This window comes from Aspergillus nomiae, assembly GCF_001204775.2.
Source record: "Aspergillus nomiae NRRL 13137 chromosome Unknown contig00089, whole genome shotgun sequence".
Classification (NCBI taxonomy): Eukaryota; Fungi; Ascomycota; class Eurotiomycetes; order Eurotiales; family Aspergillaceae; genus Aspergillus; species Aspergillus nomiae.
This window is the reverse complement of record NW_015378144.1, coordinates 37,957-53,403: the sequence shown is the minus strand read 5'-3', so window position 1 is coordinate 53,403 and position 15,447 is coordinate 37,957. Positions and strand designations below refer to the sequence as shown.

Sequence of the window (15,447 nt, the reverse complement as noted above, 5' to 3'; positions counted from 1 at the left end):
TTGCGTGATGGTGGACGAATAAGCGGCGGTGAAGACGTGCCTCGGATCGCCGATTGCGACAGTCTCGGCGTGGATGATGGCAGATCGAGACCCCGTTGGAGTACCAGCTTCTCATGTGCATATTACTCCAAATCGGAGACTCTCATTCAATTTTGTAGAGAATTTGTACCACATGAGTATTCATCGATGGGGCACTATCGTTACAATCGGCAATCGTACTGGGGGTGTGTCGGAGCCCTAAGCCAATTAACTTGGGTCGCCTTTTGGGAAACGAGAGGTATCTGAAGGTGAGCTGATTTAACAATGAATTTTTGCAATTAGATTTACACATTATTGTGATCACAGGCTAAATTGCCGACTAGGATCGCTCTCAATGAGTCCTATATATTACCTAGTTCCTGGACATGAGGAGTGTACTGCACACACCTTTCCCATATCGCACCCTACCCGAAAAACAGAAACACTTCACAGATCGCCACCATGGGCTCAATCGATAAGCCCAAGAAACAACTCATTCTAAATGCATTTGCGATGCAATCACCCTCCCACCTGAACCCAGGTCTCCATCGCTACCCGAAAGACCAAGGCGGCGCCTACAAGTCGCTCCAGCACTGGGTGTCTCTGGCGCAAAAGCTGGAGGCCGCAAAGTTCCACGCGATCTTCTTCGCCGATGTGTTGGGAGGTTACGACGTCTACAAGGGCCCAGCTAACCTCGATCCGACCATCCTGCGGGCGCACAGTTTCCCATAAACGACCCACTGTATAGTGTTCCCGCGATGGCGGCCGCGACCGAGTCGATCGGGTTCGGCGTCACGGCATCGACGACATACGATGCACCGTATGCGCTCGCGCGACGCTTCTCAACCGTTGACCATTTGACCAACGGTCGCGTGGGGTGGAATATCGTGACATCGTACTTGGATTCCGCGGCGCGTAATTTTGGCCTGAATACGCAGGTCGAGCACGACGAGCGCTATCGCATTGCAGATGAATACCTCGATGTCACATACAAACTCTGGGAGGGATCCTGGCGGGACGATGCTGTTAATGTCAAGGATGGAGTGGCTGGGTATGCCGATCCCAGAGCTGTACGGCAGATCGACCACCAAGGAAAATACTTCAACGTCCCAGGGCCACATCTGTGTGAGCCAAGTCCACAGCGCACGCCTTTCCTGCTACAGGCCGGGACCTCCACCGCTGGCAAGGCCTTCGCGGCGAAGCACGCCGAAGCTATTTTCTTACACGCTCAAAAGCCGGAGCTAGTGCGACCGTCTGTTGATAATGTTCGACAGCAGGCGGAGGCGCAGGGTCGCGATCCCGCTTCCATCAAGGTTGTGGCGGGTATTCTGGTTATTGTGGCCGAGACTGACGAGGCGGCCCATGCGAAATTCGCTGAGCTGGCTCAGTATGGAGATCAAGAGGGGGCTCTCGCTCTTTTCGGTGGGTGGACAGGGTACGACTTGTCCAAATATGAGGACGGTCAGGACTTCCGGTTCGTGGAGCAGCCTGCGATCCGTAGTATGGTGAACCATTGGGCAAGCACGGTGCCAGGAACGGAAGGGAAGAAATGGGACAAGAAGACAATCTCGGAGTACCTGATTATGGGTGGAAATGGGGCAAAGGTTATTGGAAGTGCGAAGACAGTCGCGGATGAGTTGGAGCGGTGGGTTGAAGTCGGCGATGTGGACGGGTTCAATCTGAGCTACGCCTCGATCCCTGAGACCTTTGACGATATCGTAACGTATTTGATTCCAGAGTTGCAGCGGCGTGGGATCTTCCACACAGAGTATGCCGTCAAGGGAGGCACATTCCGCGAGAATATGTATGGGGAAAAGGGACAGACACGACTGCCCCAGTCTCACCCAGGGGCTAAGTACGTGTGGCACGCAGGAGAGGAGACCCCAAAGTACGCGTTAGAAAAGCAAACATGAATTGATGAAAATAGATTATGAAGGCTAAGTACAGATACGCAATACGACAGCGTGTGGTTCGAATGAGAAGATAGCAACATCAAGTTGTTCTATTTTAGATCAAGATTCAACTGAATTGTGAACGTATAATAGAGTGTCAGATATAGTAAGCCTTCCTGGAGAGGCATGGTACCAAGAGGACCAACATACTTTAATTCTTGTCCACTTCTCAAATATCTCAAATTGAAGCCACATAAAGTAACTTCAGGATCATGAGGCGTATTTCTCGGGTTAGGGAATACCAGCGCACCATGGTGGCAGTCTTCCTCAGGATGATTTTATAGCGTGATTACCTGCCTCGCCGTCATAATAGACCATCAGCGGCTAAACGGTTATTTTCACTGGAGGGTGCTAAGGTATAGATGGAATGAGAAAAGCATCACATGGTAGAAGGTATTTCCATATAGCATGCTGGCATAACCTGGTTCTAAGACAATGTTCAAACATCTAGGGCTAACAATCAAACATCCCACCAACCCTCCATATACGTCTGAAGATCTATTGTATCAGGCCGCCTCACATGTGGCACCAGATCTGCGCCCTCAGATCGTTCTCGCTTGGTCCACCCATTGCCGAAGTACGCAAATCGATTACCGCTAGGGTTGACATATGCATACTCCCAATCCTCCCACCGTGGCTCCCGGCGGATATAGTTTACTGCGGCAGCGCTTCCAGGGAACAGGCCATGGATACGACCACCAGGACGGCCACCATTATACCAAGACCGACAGTTCTTCTGTCCAGGGGTGGAGTCATCGTTGCCTGTCCATACGGTGCGAGGGTAGAACGTATCAGAGTACTCGACAAAGTCATCAGTGGCTTGCTTAGATGGAGCCATCGACTTGATATCCTGGCTACGGATCTTTCGCAAGACCTTGGCAATATAAGTAACCAGGTTCTCCATGCTATTCGGGACGCTTCCGCTATGGCCTGTGGCATGAGGGCCGCCAATCCAAAGAAGATTTGGAAAGCCTGGCGTTGCGATACCAAGATAGTTATAGGGGAATCCCCACAAGCCATCATGTTTCCAGGCTTTCTTTAGATCAATTCCATTTGCAATGATCGGGAACGGAGGCGCATGGTCAACATTGGCTCCGGTAGCGCAAATCACAACATCAACAGGCCTTTCAACGCCATCTGCCGTCACGATGCCTGTCGTTGTGAAGCGTTCGATTGGCGTCTGTATGTAGCTCACGTTATCTTTTGCCAGCGCCTCTAGATAGCCAGGCCCTGGCGTAGCTCGCCGACAGTTTGGTGGAAACTCCGGTAGAATTTTATCTGCTAGCTCCGGTTTCTCAGCGATACGCTGCAGCATTAGTTGCGTCCATGTGTCTCGTTGTGCGCGATTCTCCGGTGAGTCTTTGAAGATTGCACCAAAGCGTGAGAAGTATCCTTCTTCCACACTCTTGCGATATTTGATATATGTGTCTGGGTCTTTGAACGATTCAAGCTGTTCGGGAGAGAACAAGTTTGGCTCGAGTCGGCGCACACCAGTCGTGCCAAAGGAGTCTGCTACCCAGGTGCGGTTACGCGCATAGTGATCGACATGCTGTGCAATCGGCTGGATCGAAGGCAGAACTTGGAGGCCAGACGCCCCATTGCCAATAAGAGCAATTCGCTTTCCTTCCAAGTCGGCCTCATGATCCCAAAGCGAGGAATGGAAAATAGTACCCGTGTATTGATCAATGTCGGGATAGTTGGGTAGTTGCCAATCGTTGAAGTGGCCGATCGCATTAATCAGGACGTCAAGATGTTCGACATAGACCTTGTTCTAGTCAGTATCATTCCTTTTGTGAAGGTTCTGTAGAGTCGCACCCTTCCTATGCCGACATCCTGGACGGTGACACGCCATTTTCCTGTTTCAGGGATCCATACGGCTTCTTCCACCTTGTGTTGCAGCCGTGTATATTTGTAGACCTGGTACTTGCGGGCAAGCCCTTGCCAGTAATCCCGAATTTCGTGTCCTTGTGCGAACTCCTCCGTCCACTGCGTGTTCGGCGCAAATCCGGATTGGTATACATGCGCTGGAACATCGCACCGGACACCAGGATATGTGTTTTCGTACCATGTACCTCCCTAATACCAGTCAATGATTTCTCCCATATTGCCATGCAAGGGTTTTCTCAGGGATACCTACCACATCCGCATTCTTATCGAAAATCCGGAGGTCAAGACCTGGTACCTTAGCGGGCAAGAGAATCCCAGCAGTGATACCAGCTATGCCAGCACCGATGACACCAACTTTAATATTTCGAACTTCATCGATCGGATGTTCCTCTATTTCGAAAGCAGGCTTTCCTTGGGGAGAAACCTCCTCTGTTCTCTCTATGACAGTGGACGTGGCGGGTCCTTTGATATCTGTCGAAACACCGACCGGCGCATGACTTTGTGCATGGCCATTTAGTATTGGGATAGTCCTATCCGGCACGACGGGCACTTCAACAGCAGCCATTCTGGTATGAGATTCTCTACAGGCTGATTAGCAGGGAAGGTGTCTCCAACTACGCGTTTAAATATCGTAGCCGAGGTGATGTTGCGCAAGTTGGAGCTTAATTGCGCTCATCATCGCGGGGCGCGAATCCTGGGATAACCCCTCAATAAGAGCACCAATTATAGACTACATGCACGCCATCGGCAGCCATTCCGCGATAGGATTGTTGGTGTTGCATTTTGGCAGGCATTCCGGGTAGCCGCGTCACATCATCGCGGGAGTCAATGGTGTCAGACTCCTTCCAAGAAACAACCCGTGGATCCCCGTAATTTTCAAAAGGCCACTGTATTTTCATCGGTGTCATAATTGAGAATCGCTAATAGAAGAACTACTATTTGTAATTGTATTTCTCCCGCAACTATTGGGATTTGGGGTTGACTCCAACAGTCCAGACTCTATATCAATTCTGTTTCAGGTCACCTTTGACGCGATAATATGACCACGCTTAATTCATGACAGCTACCCCCTGCAAACTCTTTACTGAACTCATACTACTAAGGCTATAATGGCAAAGGCCTTGACCAATTATGCTATCAACTATTCCTGGAATCCTCCATAAGCTAATGGTTGTCTGCGTCAAACTCTTTCCATATCCCATCGATCGCCTCATGCCTCTTCAACGCCCAGTCAAAGGTGGGATGCCACTCATTCTTACGATAGGCCTCGTAGAGACGGGAAATATTCTGCGCAAAAACAGGTAGCTCGTCCCACTCATCGGTCTCTGGTAGTAGTTCCTCTATATCCTTTGTGTCGTTTCTCGCAATCTCCAGTTTGATTCCCGGGCCGCCGACATTCAAAGACACATGCGGGGAGGCCAACCGCAGCCAGCCCTTTTCGCCTTGAATACGCCAGTCCAGTCGGGGTTGACCTGGGAACTCCTTCCCGGCATGGTATTTGATAGCCACCGCGGCATTGGAAGGCTCAACGGTGCCAAAAACGAGAACCTGATCCGGGACAGTATTGCGAGCACCATTTTCGACGATCTTACCGGCGTCTCCAACGCTGTAGTCCTTAATATCGATCGTGGGTCGGCTGATTGACGAAAAACTCTTGAGAGTTTTGAATTCCCCGAGGACTGTAAAACATATTAGTGTCAAACCGAAGTATGTTTTTGAGGCTACTCACCGGCAGCAATGAACTCCAAGCTGTGACCAACATGAATAGTGATTGGATTTCCCCCAACTTCACGATCGAGGAAGTACCGTACGTTCTTGCTCTCTGCGTCGACGTTATTGCCGAACGATCCGGTGATCGTACTAGAGAGTACACGTCCGATCTGGCCACTCTCGATAACAGATCGCATCTTGCGAATGATCGGTGAAAAGGCGCCCTGTATGCCGACGATGGTGCGCGCGTTGTGCTTGGCCGCTAGAGTAGCCATCTCTTGGGCCACTTCGAGATTACGGTCTAGTGGCCATTCAACGTAAACTGCCTTGCCGGCGATAAGACTAGGGCGCACAGTCAGAAAGTGTCGGTCAACACGAACACTGCAGACTACGAGGTCGACGTTGGGGTCGTTTGCGAGATCTGATCTTCTCATAAGCATTTTCCCACTTTACGTGATTTTCGAGCGAACCTTGCGGATCACCGTAGGCCTTAGTTTTGTCCGGCAGACCATATTTCTGGATTGCTGTTTGTGCAGACTCCACGGAGCTATTTAGCAGCGCAACAATCTCAAAATTGGGGGACTTGGTGAGGAAGGGCAAGTGGGCGCTGGCGGTCCACGAGGTGCCCTCATAGTTCTCTGCCGAAGCACTGTGCAACCCGATTAAACCGACCCGAATAGGAGACATATTTGGTTAATGTCTGGTTAAGTTAACTATGACTGTAGGATGTACTCTGGGTCTTTGGGAGTTTATACTATATATACGACAAAGATGTCGGGAATCTGACACAATAGTGTTATTATAAATCAAACCGGAAGCATAATCCTTCCGCTAAATCGTGAAAGCTCCTTCTGCTTAGAAATCAAGTACACTGAGCTTCATTTAGCCCCTAATAATAGTCCCCAGGCTTTTTTAAGCGAGCGAGGCTTCCCTCTGCCGAATCCAAAGGCTTTGGCGTGTCTGAAGAGAAGACACAAGATGGCCAACAAGAGTATGAAAGTTATTCATCAACCATCTACTCAGATGCACTCCACGATAGTAAATATTCACTTCGGGTTACTCTACATTATATCTATCTATCTTTAACGCTGTACCTTATCGGTTGTCAGCCGTTATATAGAAGTCCTGCCAGCGATGTGCCTGCTCGAAGCGCAACATCCGCTTCATCTTTCTATTAGTGACCGGGGCCTCCCTGGTTTCCATCTCCCTCGTAATCGGTGTATTCGGACACATCTTCTCCAAGAACGCTGTAGTCGACTCGGCGAAATTAGTAATCTCATCATTGACTGCATTGAAAATCTGGAACCCTAGCCCGTCCGTCACCAAGCATCGTTCAAACATAAGTCCAATATCCCTTGCATCTGTATATGCCCAGCCATGTACCTTATACTCCTCCGGCCTCTCCACATATCCTTGGAACTTTTCCTGAAATTCGTCCGGTGCGACCACCGCTCCCAATCGCATCACATAGATGTCATTTTCAAACCGCCGCGCAAAGCTCCGCGCCGTGCGTTCCCCACAGACCTTAGACAAGGCATATACATCCATTGGGTTCGCATCGACATCCTCATCCACAGGAAACGACGGATAATCAACATCCCCCTCGGCGAACGACACGCCATACACGGTTATAGAGCTTGCCAGAACGATCTTCTTCACACCCACCCGACAGGCCGCTTCGATCACGTTGTAGAATGATAGTACATTGCCCCGGTATGTCTCTGTATCAGGGACGATCATGTTGCGCGCGTATCCTGCGAGGTGGATGACGGCGTCGGGGACTTGCTGGTGGGGCTCGCGAAAGGGTTCGGTGAGGCGGAAATGCGAAAGCAGGGCGCCGTGGACTTGGCCATTGTCCGTGAGGTCCACCTTCAAAGTGTGGACTTCTGCATTGAGTGGTGGTGGGAGCGGATTCAAGTCTAGGTTCAGGATGGAGTATCCCTGGGCGAGAAGATGGCCGATGATGTATTGGCCTGCTTTGCCGGAGCCGCCAGTTACGATTATTCGCTTGGACATGGCGTGATATGGGGTGTGACTGTAGAATAGGGAATATCGAATCAGTCTTGAGCGTGCTGGAAGGTTGGTGAAGGTATGGATGTTATCGGAGAGGTCGCGCTGTTCGCTCTGCTGGTGGATATTCGCTTTTCCATTGATTGCGGGGCAGTGCGGGGAAAAGAGCTTAGATGGAGATAAGCCCTACATTTTCATTAAGTTGACGTACATGAATTAAGTATATCCCAGTAATTTGGGTATAGACCTCCGTTTATATGATAAGTTTACGATAGACTTCAGCAAAAACAAGACACCTTAATTTTATGGCAGACTCACTTCACAGGTCATGTACATGCTATATAGATTCAAAATATTTGCCACAGGAAAAGGCCCACAAAGCAAGTCTATGAGGACCAAGAAGGGTACAATGAAAGGGGAAAAGAGAGGGAACAAATCAGTTACTCTTCCACGGGCAAACAGCTGTTAATGCAGAGTATGTATGCTCAGCGCAGCAATTAATCTTTCGATACTCTGAAACATAACAATGACCATTCATCTTAAGCCTAGGATATACTCATTGCCTAACAACATGCTATACAGTGCAATTGGCATACTATATGTTGGGCCCAGTACAACTTGCAAGATATAGTGAACCGGTTCCGCGAGCCTCTTGAGTCTTGTACTAGACAGAAAATTTCGACTCGATGTATTGGCGAAGGAACACTTTTTCATGTATGTGTTTATATATATCCCATTCTGTTCTGTCCAGATACGTGATCTGGCAACACATATACGGTCTCTCTCGTTTAGTTGACATTTAGGTGATGATTAAATCTACGTGTATCAAAGGGACTACTACACTTGATTACATGAGGGCTTGAAAATATATATCAGGTTTAGGGAATCCTTCATGATATGAACTTAAGATGAGAACTTGCGAGCTATATCACTAGTAAAGATAAATACATATTCGATGAAATTTATTCAATTTCCTAAGTCTTTCGGACAGCTTATCCTATTATCAAGTTGTGTTGTTCCGATGAATTTGTTATGGATTGATGAGCGGGTTACTATATTTGGCAGCCAACCAAATGAGGCAATTCCGGCCACACCGTGACTGGGCGGCAGCGTACCACGCTAACCACATCCGGACTAGTGAACTATGTATGAAGATGGAAAACGCATCGAATGAAACAAAGCATCATTTGTACACTTGCTTACTGATCAACCCCTTACTTGGAGATTGACTGATAAAAGCATTCTCGTAGAACCTCAACAAGGGATGCTCGTGGTGCAACGCGATCTGAGATTATTACCTGAGCCTTTCCCTCCCCCAGTCAACTATGCTACCCCTACGCGTGCGTGGCACGCGTCTACTAGGTCGCGTGACCCGTAATTCTCTCTCAAAGACGCAGGTCAGGAACTTCTACTCAAGGAAGGACACGTCCCCAGCTATCAACAAAACATGGAGGTCCTTTGCAATTACCGGCCTGGTTAGTGCGCCAGGCTTTTGGTGGTTGACAGCCACTCACGACGACGATGTGCCTCGTCTGGAAGCTTCACCAGCCGGGCACTTAGTGGCCGAGCCGGGTCCTTCCAAAGACGAAGTGACGCGTATCATATCTAAAGACGCATATTCATTTCCAGTCAAGAGTGTTGCTGGAGTGAATAGATACGACGGCACACAGCTGGCGTCCAATAGCCTGTGCGAGGACCGCTTCACCCATGGTATTTTCCCGTCTCCGTTGAATGATGGCGCTCAGTGGATGGCGTGGGCGGTCTTCGATGGACACGCGGGCTGGCAAACAGCAGAGCTTCTGAAGGATCAACTCTTGCCATTTGTGCGACATAGCTTGGGCCAAGTTAAGTCAGCATCCTCCGAGGAAGGATCCATACCTGACGAGGTGGTTCATCACGCGATCACGAAGGCATTTGTGGACCTGGATGACTCGATTATAAAGACAGCCTTGCAGACTGTCCAAAGTAGCGAGCCGCTACAGGACAAGCTGAAGAAACTGGCTCCTGCCTACGCTGGTTCATGCGCTTTACTCTCTTTGTATGATTCGGTCACCAGTTCATTACACGTGGCGTGTACTGGAGATTCCAGAGCGGTTCTCGGACAGCAATTGCCAGATGGCAAGTGGGAGGCAATTCCATTGTCAGTCGATCAGACTGGCAGCAACGAAGATGAGGTTGCGCGGATTAACCAGGAGCACCCGGGCGAAAAGAACATAGCTAAAGATGGACGGATACTAGGGATGATGGTCTCACGAGCTTTTGGTGATAGTCGGTGGAAGTGGGCTTTGGAGCTGCAGCAGGACCTTAAGGAAAGGTTTGGGGGCCCATCACCGCTAACGCCAGGTATGACGTTCGCACACCACCATACCTAACTGCCGAGCCTGTTGTGACCACGACGAAGATTGACCCGAGTAAACCTTCGTTTGTCATCCTGGCCACGGACGGCATGTGGGATACACTATCCAACCAGCAGGCTGTAGATCTAGTTGGTAAATGGCTGGATGCACAAATCCATGGGCACCCAAACAGCCAACCGAAAGCAGAGTATAAATCTGTCGATTTCGGTGACCTTGGGAACGGGGTGGACTGGGAATTTGAGGAGGGAAGAACGACAATCCAAGATGATAACGTTGCCGTGCACCTAGTGCGCAATTCCCTCGGGGGAAACCACCACGAGCTCATAGCAGGCCGTCTCGCTCTTGGGTCTCCGTTCTCCCGCCGTATACGGGACGATATGACCGTACAAGTGGTTTTCTTTCACTGCCCACGTCTACCACCGAAGTAAGCTATAAGGACATAGTAAAAGAATCTACGATGGTTATTTCATAAACTTTGTGCAATCCTTATCACGTTTCGGTGGGCCCACCAGCTCTGGGTGGCTACTACCACTCCTGGTCGTGGCGTTATCTCGGAATAGCCTCAAATCTTGGGGATCCAAATACGGTGCCTGATGTTATCCTGAATGTGCCGATCGGTCACTATGGTAACTCCTTCGTCCACTGATGATACCTCGAGGTTTGAGATATCCATCAAGGCTTTGAAGCTAATCTTGATTGCCTACCTCTGGTGATTCTGGACAAAGGGTGGGAAACGCCCATTCAGGTCCAGATCAACTTCGGCTTTGGCATGCTGGGTGTTTGCTTTCTTCTCATACCTCATTTGCTAAACCTTAGTGCTAAAGTCATATGAGTTGATCACACTGTGGGCATGCGAATACCAAGGAATGTACTAATGATTGGAGATTTTATCACGGGAGAAACCAATAACGAGGGCCAATTAGTCGCCTAACCAACTGCTTGCAACGGCTAGCTCTCCGTAGGTATGGGTGAAGTTTAACGCTCAGGTCTCTGTATATCTTCCTCGCTCGCTAAAGACAGGCAGCATACAAGAGGACAGCCTACCATAGACACATTGGCGTGGCTCTATAGAAGGCAACTACGCTTTATGATATCATCAGCAGCGAGCTCGTCTTAACTCGATATACAATAGGCGTTCAAACATTGAGCAGTTCTGAATATGGTAAGGAAATCCTTCAATATACATGAGGGGATGAGGCCATGATGTCCAAAAAGTACATACATAACAAGGCTGAAAGGAGAGTAAAGTGACAGACATCAACAACCAGTGAGGAAGACACTACGTTGTGCTGACTGAATCCACGTGTCTTTTCAACAACACAAAAGCCCCTTTGCCCTTCGCAAGATTCCCGGTGACCAAGTCTGCACTGTACTTGGGAATGAACGAACCCTCCTTGACAACACCATTTTTGACCACGTAGAGCTTGGGGTCACCTGCAACTTGTACGATACAATTATGCCACGGTGTCGGTATATGAAGAAGATGCGATGCAGTCACATCGCCTTCGTCACTGTTGATACCACTACTACCGATTGAATCTAGTTGGCCAATAGCGCGTACCGTCGCAGTGTCAAACAGTCTGATCCCGAATTTGGGACCGGAGTTATTGTGGGCATGAATTGACAGGCGTAGACAATCCGGGAATATCAGCTCAATCAAATTGGAATACGCTTGGTTTCGCAAGATCATCTCGAAGGAGACTTTGGCTGCAAGCTTCTTTCGTTGTGAGCGCGACTGCGATTGTGTGAGTGGATGTCGATCTAGGTCCTGGAGCATGAATCGTGAGAACCCACGATACAGAGCTAAGGTGGACTTGTCTCCGGATTCGATTTGTGTACGAAGGCTCTCTTCGGAAGGCTGACAGCCGGCTACCAGAATTCGACGACATAATTCTGCGGTATTGTCGAGGTTTGTGGCGAGGTAATGTTGCAGCTCGGGGAGATCCAGCATTCCGACAGCAATCGGGGAAGTCAAAGGTGAGAACGATGTCAGTTTGAACAGGTCAACAAGAGATTGAAACTGAACTCGCTCCGTTTCTTCGCTCATAGCTAGAGAGATGGCTCGATTGAGTACTTTGAGATGTTCACCATATTCATCTACCGTCTCATCATCAACCCCGACTGCCATGGCCGTTAGTTGTAAGATATCACAGGGGCATGAATCATTGACAACTTACTGCAGTCGCTAAAAACGTGACCATCGCTGATGATTAATATTTTAGCTCCAGGTGGATATATTTGTTCGACCTTATATGCAAATGCGTGCAGTCGGCGCAAGGCGATTTCCTCTCCCCTATCCGGAAGGACACCGATGACCTTCTCAAGATTCGATGACTTGCATGGAAACGCCGGAAGGCACAATTGCAATGTGGAATTATGATACACAAAAAACCGCACTTTATCTGCAAAGTAATTTCGACCCTGAGTTTCCCATTGGTCATTCTGCACACAATACCGGAGCTCTTTGTCGAACAAATTCACGATCCGTTCAACTGTTAGGTCTACTGGAGGCTCGGTTACTGCTGGAAGAGTGGTAGCAGTGACATCGATACGGTCCAAGATCAGTTCCGCAAAGAACTGATCTATGGACACTGAGCCTATCGTCCAACCCGGTGGAGCAGGTTTGAGCATGAAACCGACGATGCTGTCCATGTTCGCTCTTTGTCGTTCGTAGATGTCTACTTCCTGTAATTCCAAGTCGTCATCATTTCCAGGTAGGCAAACCTTAAGGCAATGACCCAAACCTGGCTCTGTAGCCATGACTGTCGATTGAATCGCTGACCAGATACATTGGATCCATTGCGAATGCAGTCCCATGCAGCGAATGAGACCACCGTCAGGAGTTCGTACATATACTCCCAGCGCCCTTCCATGGATTGAAGGCATTGCAGTTGCGCTCTGTATGATGCTCGTTCTCGCCATGTTGACGGCAGAATATGCAGAAGTCTTCTTCATAGATGGGAGGTAAAATGCAAGTAATTCTAGGTATATCGCATACAATAGCAAGCGATTAACTCAGGGCGTTCTTAACGGCGACGGCCAGAAGGGGATGCTTGAATCATGCCAGAGCCAGATCCACCCACTATTGTCTAGCCGGTGCTCGTATTATTACGCAACTTGAAAGGCTGCTAGCGAACAGCACAGTCTGTTATTCCCGTGGCAGGATTTAGAGCGAACATGGATCTGACACCGGACCCTTGAGGGTCCAGATAGTGGGGATAATGGGTCCATGCTATTTCCTTAGCTTCCTGATGCATGATACGAATAGAACTTACACGAGGGTCAGACAGAGCCCACTGTGATTCCACTGGCGCTACACTTGGGCGGAATTCGGCAGCTTCGTCATTTGATAGCCAGTTAGCATGAGGTTGTTATTCATGACTCCCACAAGATGCAAGTCCTTACGAGGTCTACTAGGACCAATGCGGTCACCCGTTCATTCCACTTCAATATTTGGCGCTCTAAAAGACACCAGCACACCGTGTTCTTTGCAATATCCGAATCACTAACTTCCCGCGGAATGGTCATGCACGCTCTCTGTCTCATTATCGTGAAGGCCCTCGGGGTAGGGATCTTGTTTTTGGTAATTTGTATCCTTGCGAGGATCATACCGCCTCGGTACCCCCAAAATATCCCTGCTGTTCCCTTCTGGGTGACTTTGCTTTCCTTGTTTCGCGATATCGATCAAGAGGAAATCTACAGGAGGCATATTCAGAAACCTCTCCAAACCCATGGAGCTATTAAGATATTCTTTGCGGGGCAATGGAATTTGCTTGTACAACGATCAGGTTATCTCAACGAGATTTTTAAAAACGAGGACTTGTATCAGAAAAGTGGGAACCAGAAGAAGATTCCACACAGCGTGCTGGCTGAGTTCTTAGGTCTATTCCCGTCTCTCACCCAATTGCTCTATTGCTGACAGTTGTGCCGAAAGGTGACAACGTGATTTCCTCCCGCGGCACAACATGGCGACTCTATCGAGACATTATCACGCCGGGTCTTCAGGGGCACTTTGACACAGGTCTCGTGGCCGCAAATGCAGAAGAGCTTTGCTGTTCGCTTTTAATGCTGCAGAATACCGTGGGCAACCGGGGTGTGCTTGTTCAGGATCTCCTGCAACAGTTTACCATCGCTAATGTTTCGCAAGTACTCTTGCAAGCAAACCACGTCTGTAGCCTTCTTTGATGAGTCCAGCTTATTCACCACTGACATCAAAGATACAGAAACCTACCAAAGGAAACGAACCATCGCTTCATCAGCTTCAAATAGCTGTAAAGAGGGAGATCTTCAAACCCATCTTCATGAACTTTCCAGTCCTGGACAGATTCGGTAAGCTGATCCCGTGCCGTGTGAGAGCCCGACACATGGTGGAACAATTCTCAGCCGCATTAGAGCTCTCTGTACGGCATGGCCAGGGGTCGCCCCAACCTGCCAATCTAGGGACACGTTTAATTGCTGCGAGAGATAGTGGGGTACTCACGGAGAAGCAATTCCGGGACAACCTGAAAGTGCTTTTTGTCGCCGGACAAGAGAACCCGCAACTGCTCCTGATTTCGATGCTATATCTGCTTGCGAAGCATCCGGTAAGCGCGTCAAATCATCCATAGTGGACGTATCTGATGTGATAGAATGTACAATCCCGACTGAGGCAGGAAGTCGACGCGTGTAATACACAAGACCCCTCGAAGGTTGCTTTCAGCGAGCTTCCCTATTTGACATCCGTCATTTACGAAAGCCTCCGTCTCCTGCCTCCTATCTCACAACTCATCAACCGCAGGACGTCACAAGACCTCGTCTTGGGAAATCAGATCTACATACCCAAGGGCACATACGTCGGCTACAACTGCTACTCTACCAACCGTGACCCTGCAGTCTGGGGACCGACAGCGGACAAATTCCGGCCAGAACGGTGGGGTCAAAGTAGCACAGAGATTTTGCAGTGTTACCGCCAGAGGAGAGCCCGTGCGGAATTCGTTTCTTTCCACGGTGGTAGCCGCGCCTGCTTGGGGGAGAAATTCGCGCTCCTCGAGGCCCGAGTGGCGCTGTTTGTCCTGATCAGCAGACTCTCATGGCTGCTGGACCCTGAATGGCCCGATCGTAAGACGCCGGTAAGTCGTGTTTTTAATTCTTGAGGTTGGCTGCATCCTCGAGGGAAGCAAGAAAGAAACGCAGGCTGACTCGTAGTGTTTCAGGCCGGTCCGTTGTACCCACGAGCTCTCCGTCTAGTTTTCACTGAACGGAAGTAAAGGCGAATTGCCATCTAGGAAACAAGTCAGACGAGTGGGCTTTTTCTTTTCCGGTTTCTTTCGCTCTTCTTTATTTTATTTTATTTTATTTTATTTTTTTTTTAAGGAACAACGCAGTTTGGCTTCTGCAGGATGGTTCGTAGAATAGCTTATGTTACGTACGAGAATCGCCGGAAATCTCCGATGTCCAAAACTAGGCAAAGAAAAACTTCTCTTTTCTTCTCTTTTCTCGCGTATTCTGGCTTGCTCTGACTATAGAAAAACATG

At 49.1% G+C, this 15,447-nt stretch overlaps 7 protein-coding genes across 7 annotated transcripts; 3 read left to right on the top strand and 4 right to left on the bottom strand.

Annotated features, from left to right (window-relative positions):
- Positions 1-480: 480 nt before the first annotated feature.
- Positions 481-1,931, top strand: ANOM_003771 (LLM class flavin-dependent oxidoreductase; the record flags this gene model as incomplete). Its single annotated transcript, XM_015549028.1, has 2 exons — positions 481-672; positions 741-1,931. The coding sequence occupies 2 exons, from the start codon at positions 481-483 to the stop codon at positions 1,929-1,931; spliced, it is 1,383 nt and encodes a 460-aa protein (XP_015408123.1).
- Positions 1,932-2,430: 499 nt separating this feature from the next.
- On the bottom strand, positions 2,431-4,422 carry ANOM_003770 (flavin-containing monooxygenase; the record flags this gene model as incomplete). The annotated part of the gene is made up of 3 exons (XM_015549027.1): positions 2,431-3,735; positions 3,786-4,046; positions 4,108-4,422. The coding sequence occupies 3 exons, from the start codon at positions 4,420-4,422 to the stop codon at positions 2,431-2,433; spliced, it is 1,881 nt and encodes a 626-aa protein (XP_015408122.1).
- Positions 4,423-5,021: 599 nt separating this feature from the next.
- On the bottom strand, positions 5,022-6,254 carry ANOM_003769 (uncharacterized protein; the record flags this gene model as incomplete). The annotated part of the gene is made up of 3 exons (XM_015549026.1): positions 5,022-5,536; positions 5,587-5,988; positions 6,038-6,254. 3 exons carry the CDS (start codon positions 6,252-6,254, stop codon positions 5,022-5,024), a joined length of 1,134 nt encoding a protein of 377 aa, XP_015408104.1.
- A 408-nt stretch (positions 6,255-6,662) lies between these two features.
- On the bottom strand, positions 6,663-7,583 carry ANOM_003768 (NAD-dependent epimerase/dehydratase family protein; the record flags this gene model as incomplete). Its single annotated transcript, XM_015549025.1, has 1 exon — positions 6,663-7,583. One exon carries the CDS (start codon positions 7,581-7,583, stop codon positions 6,663-6,665), a length of 921 nt encoding a protein of 306 aa, XP_015408105.1.
- Positions 7,584-8,902: 1,319 nt separating this feature from the next.
- ANOM_003767 (PP2C family serine/threonine-protein phosphatase) lies at positions 8,903-10,362 on the top strand (the record flags this gene model as incomplete). The annotated part of the gene is made up of 2 exons (XM_015549024.1): positions 8,903-9,891; positions 9,921-10,362. 2 exons carry the CDS (start codon positions 8,903-8,905, stop codon positions 10,360-10,362), a joined length of 1,431 nt encoding a protein of 476 aa, XP_015408106.1.
- Positions 10,363-11,213: 851 nt separating this feature from the next.
- On the bottom strand, positions 11,214-12,889 carry ANOM_003766 (isocyanide synthase family protein; the record flags this gene model as incomplete). The annotated part of the gene is made up of 2 exons (XM_015549023.1): positions 11,214-12,055; positions 12,112-12,889. 2 exons carry the CDS (start codon positions 12,887-12,889, stop codon positions 11,214-11,216), a joined length of 1,620 nt encoding a protein of 539 aa, XP_015408107.1.
- A 436-nt stretch (positions 12,890-13,325) lies between these two features.
- Positions 13,326-15,180, top strand: xanG (cytochrome P450 monooxygenase xanG; the record flags this gene model as incomplete). The annotated part of the gene is made up of 5 exons (XM_015549022.1): positions 13,326-13,815; positions 13,869-14,101; positions 14,158-14,517; positions 14,563-15,042; positions 15,127-15,180. The coding sequence occupies 5 exons, from the start codon at positions 13,326-13,328 to the stop codon at positions 15,178-15,180; spliced, it is 1,617 nt and encodes a 538-aa protein (XP_015408108.1).
- Positions 15,181-15,447: the final 267 nt, after the last annotated feature.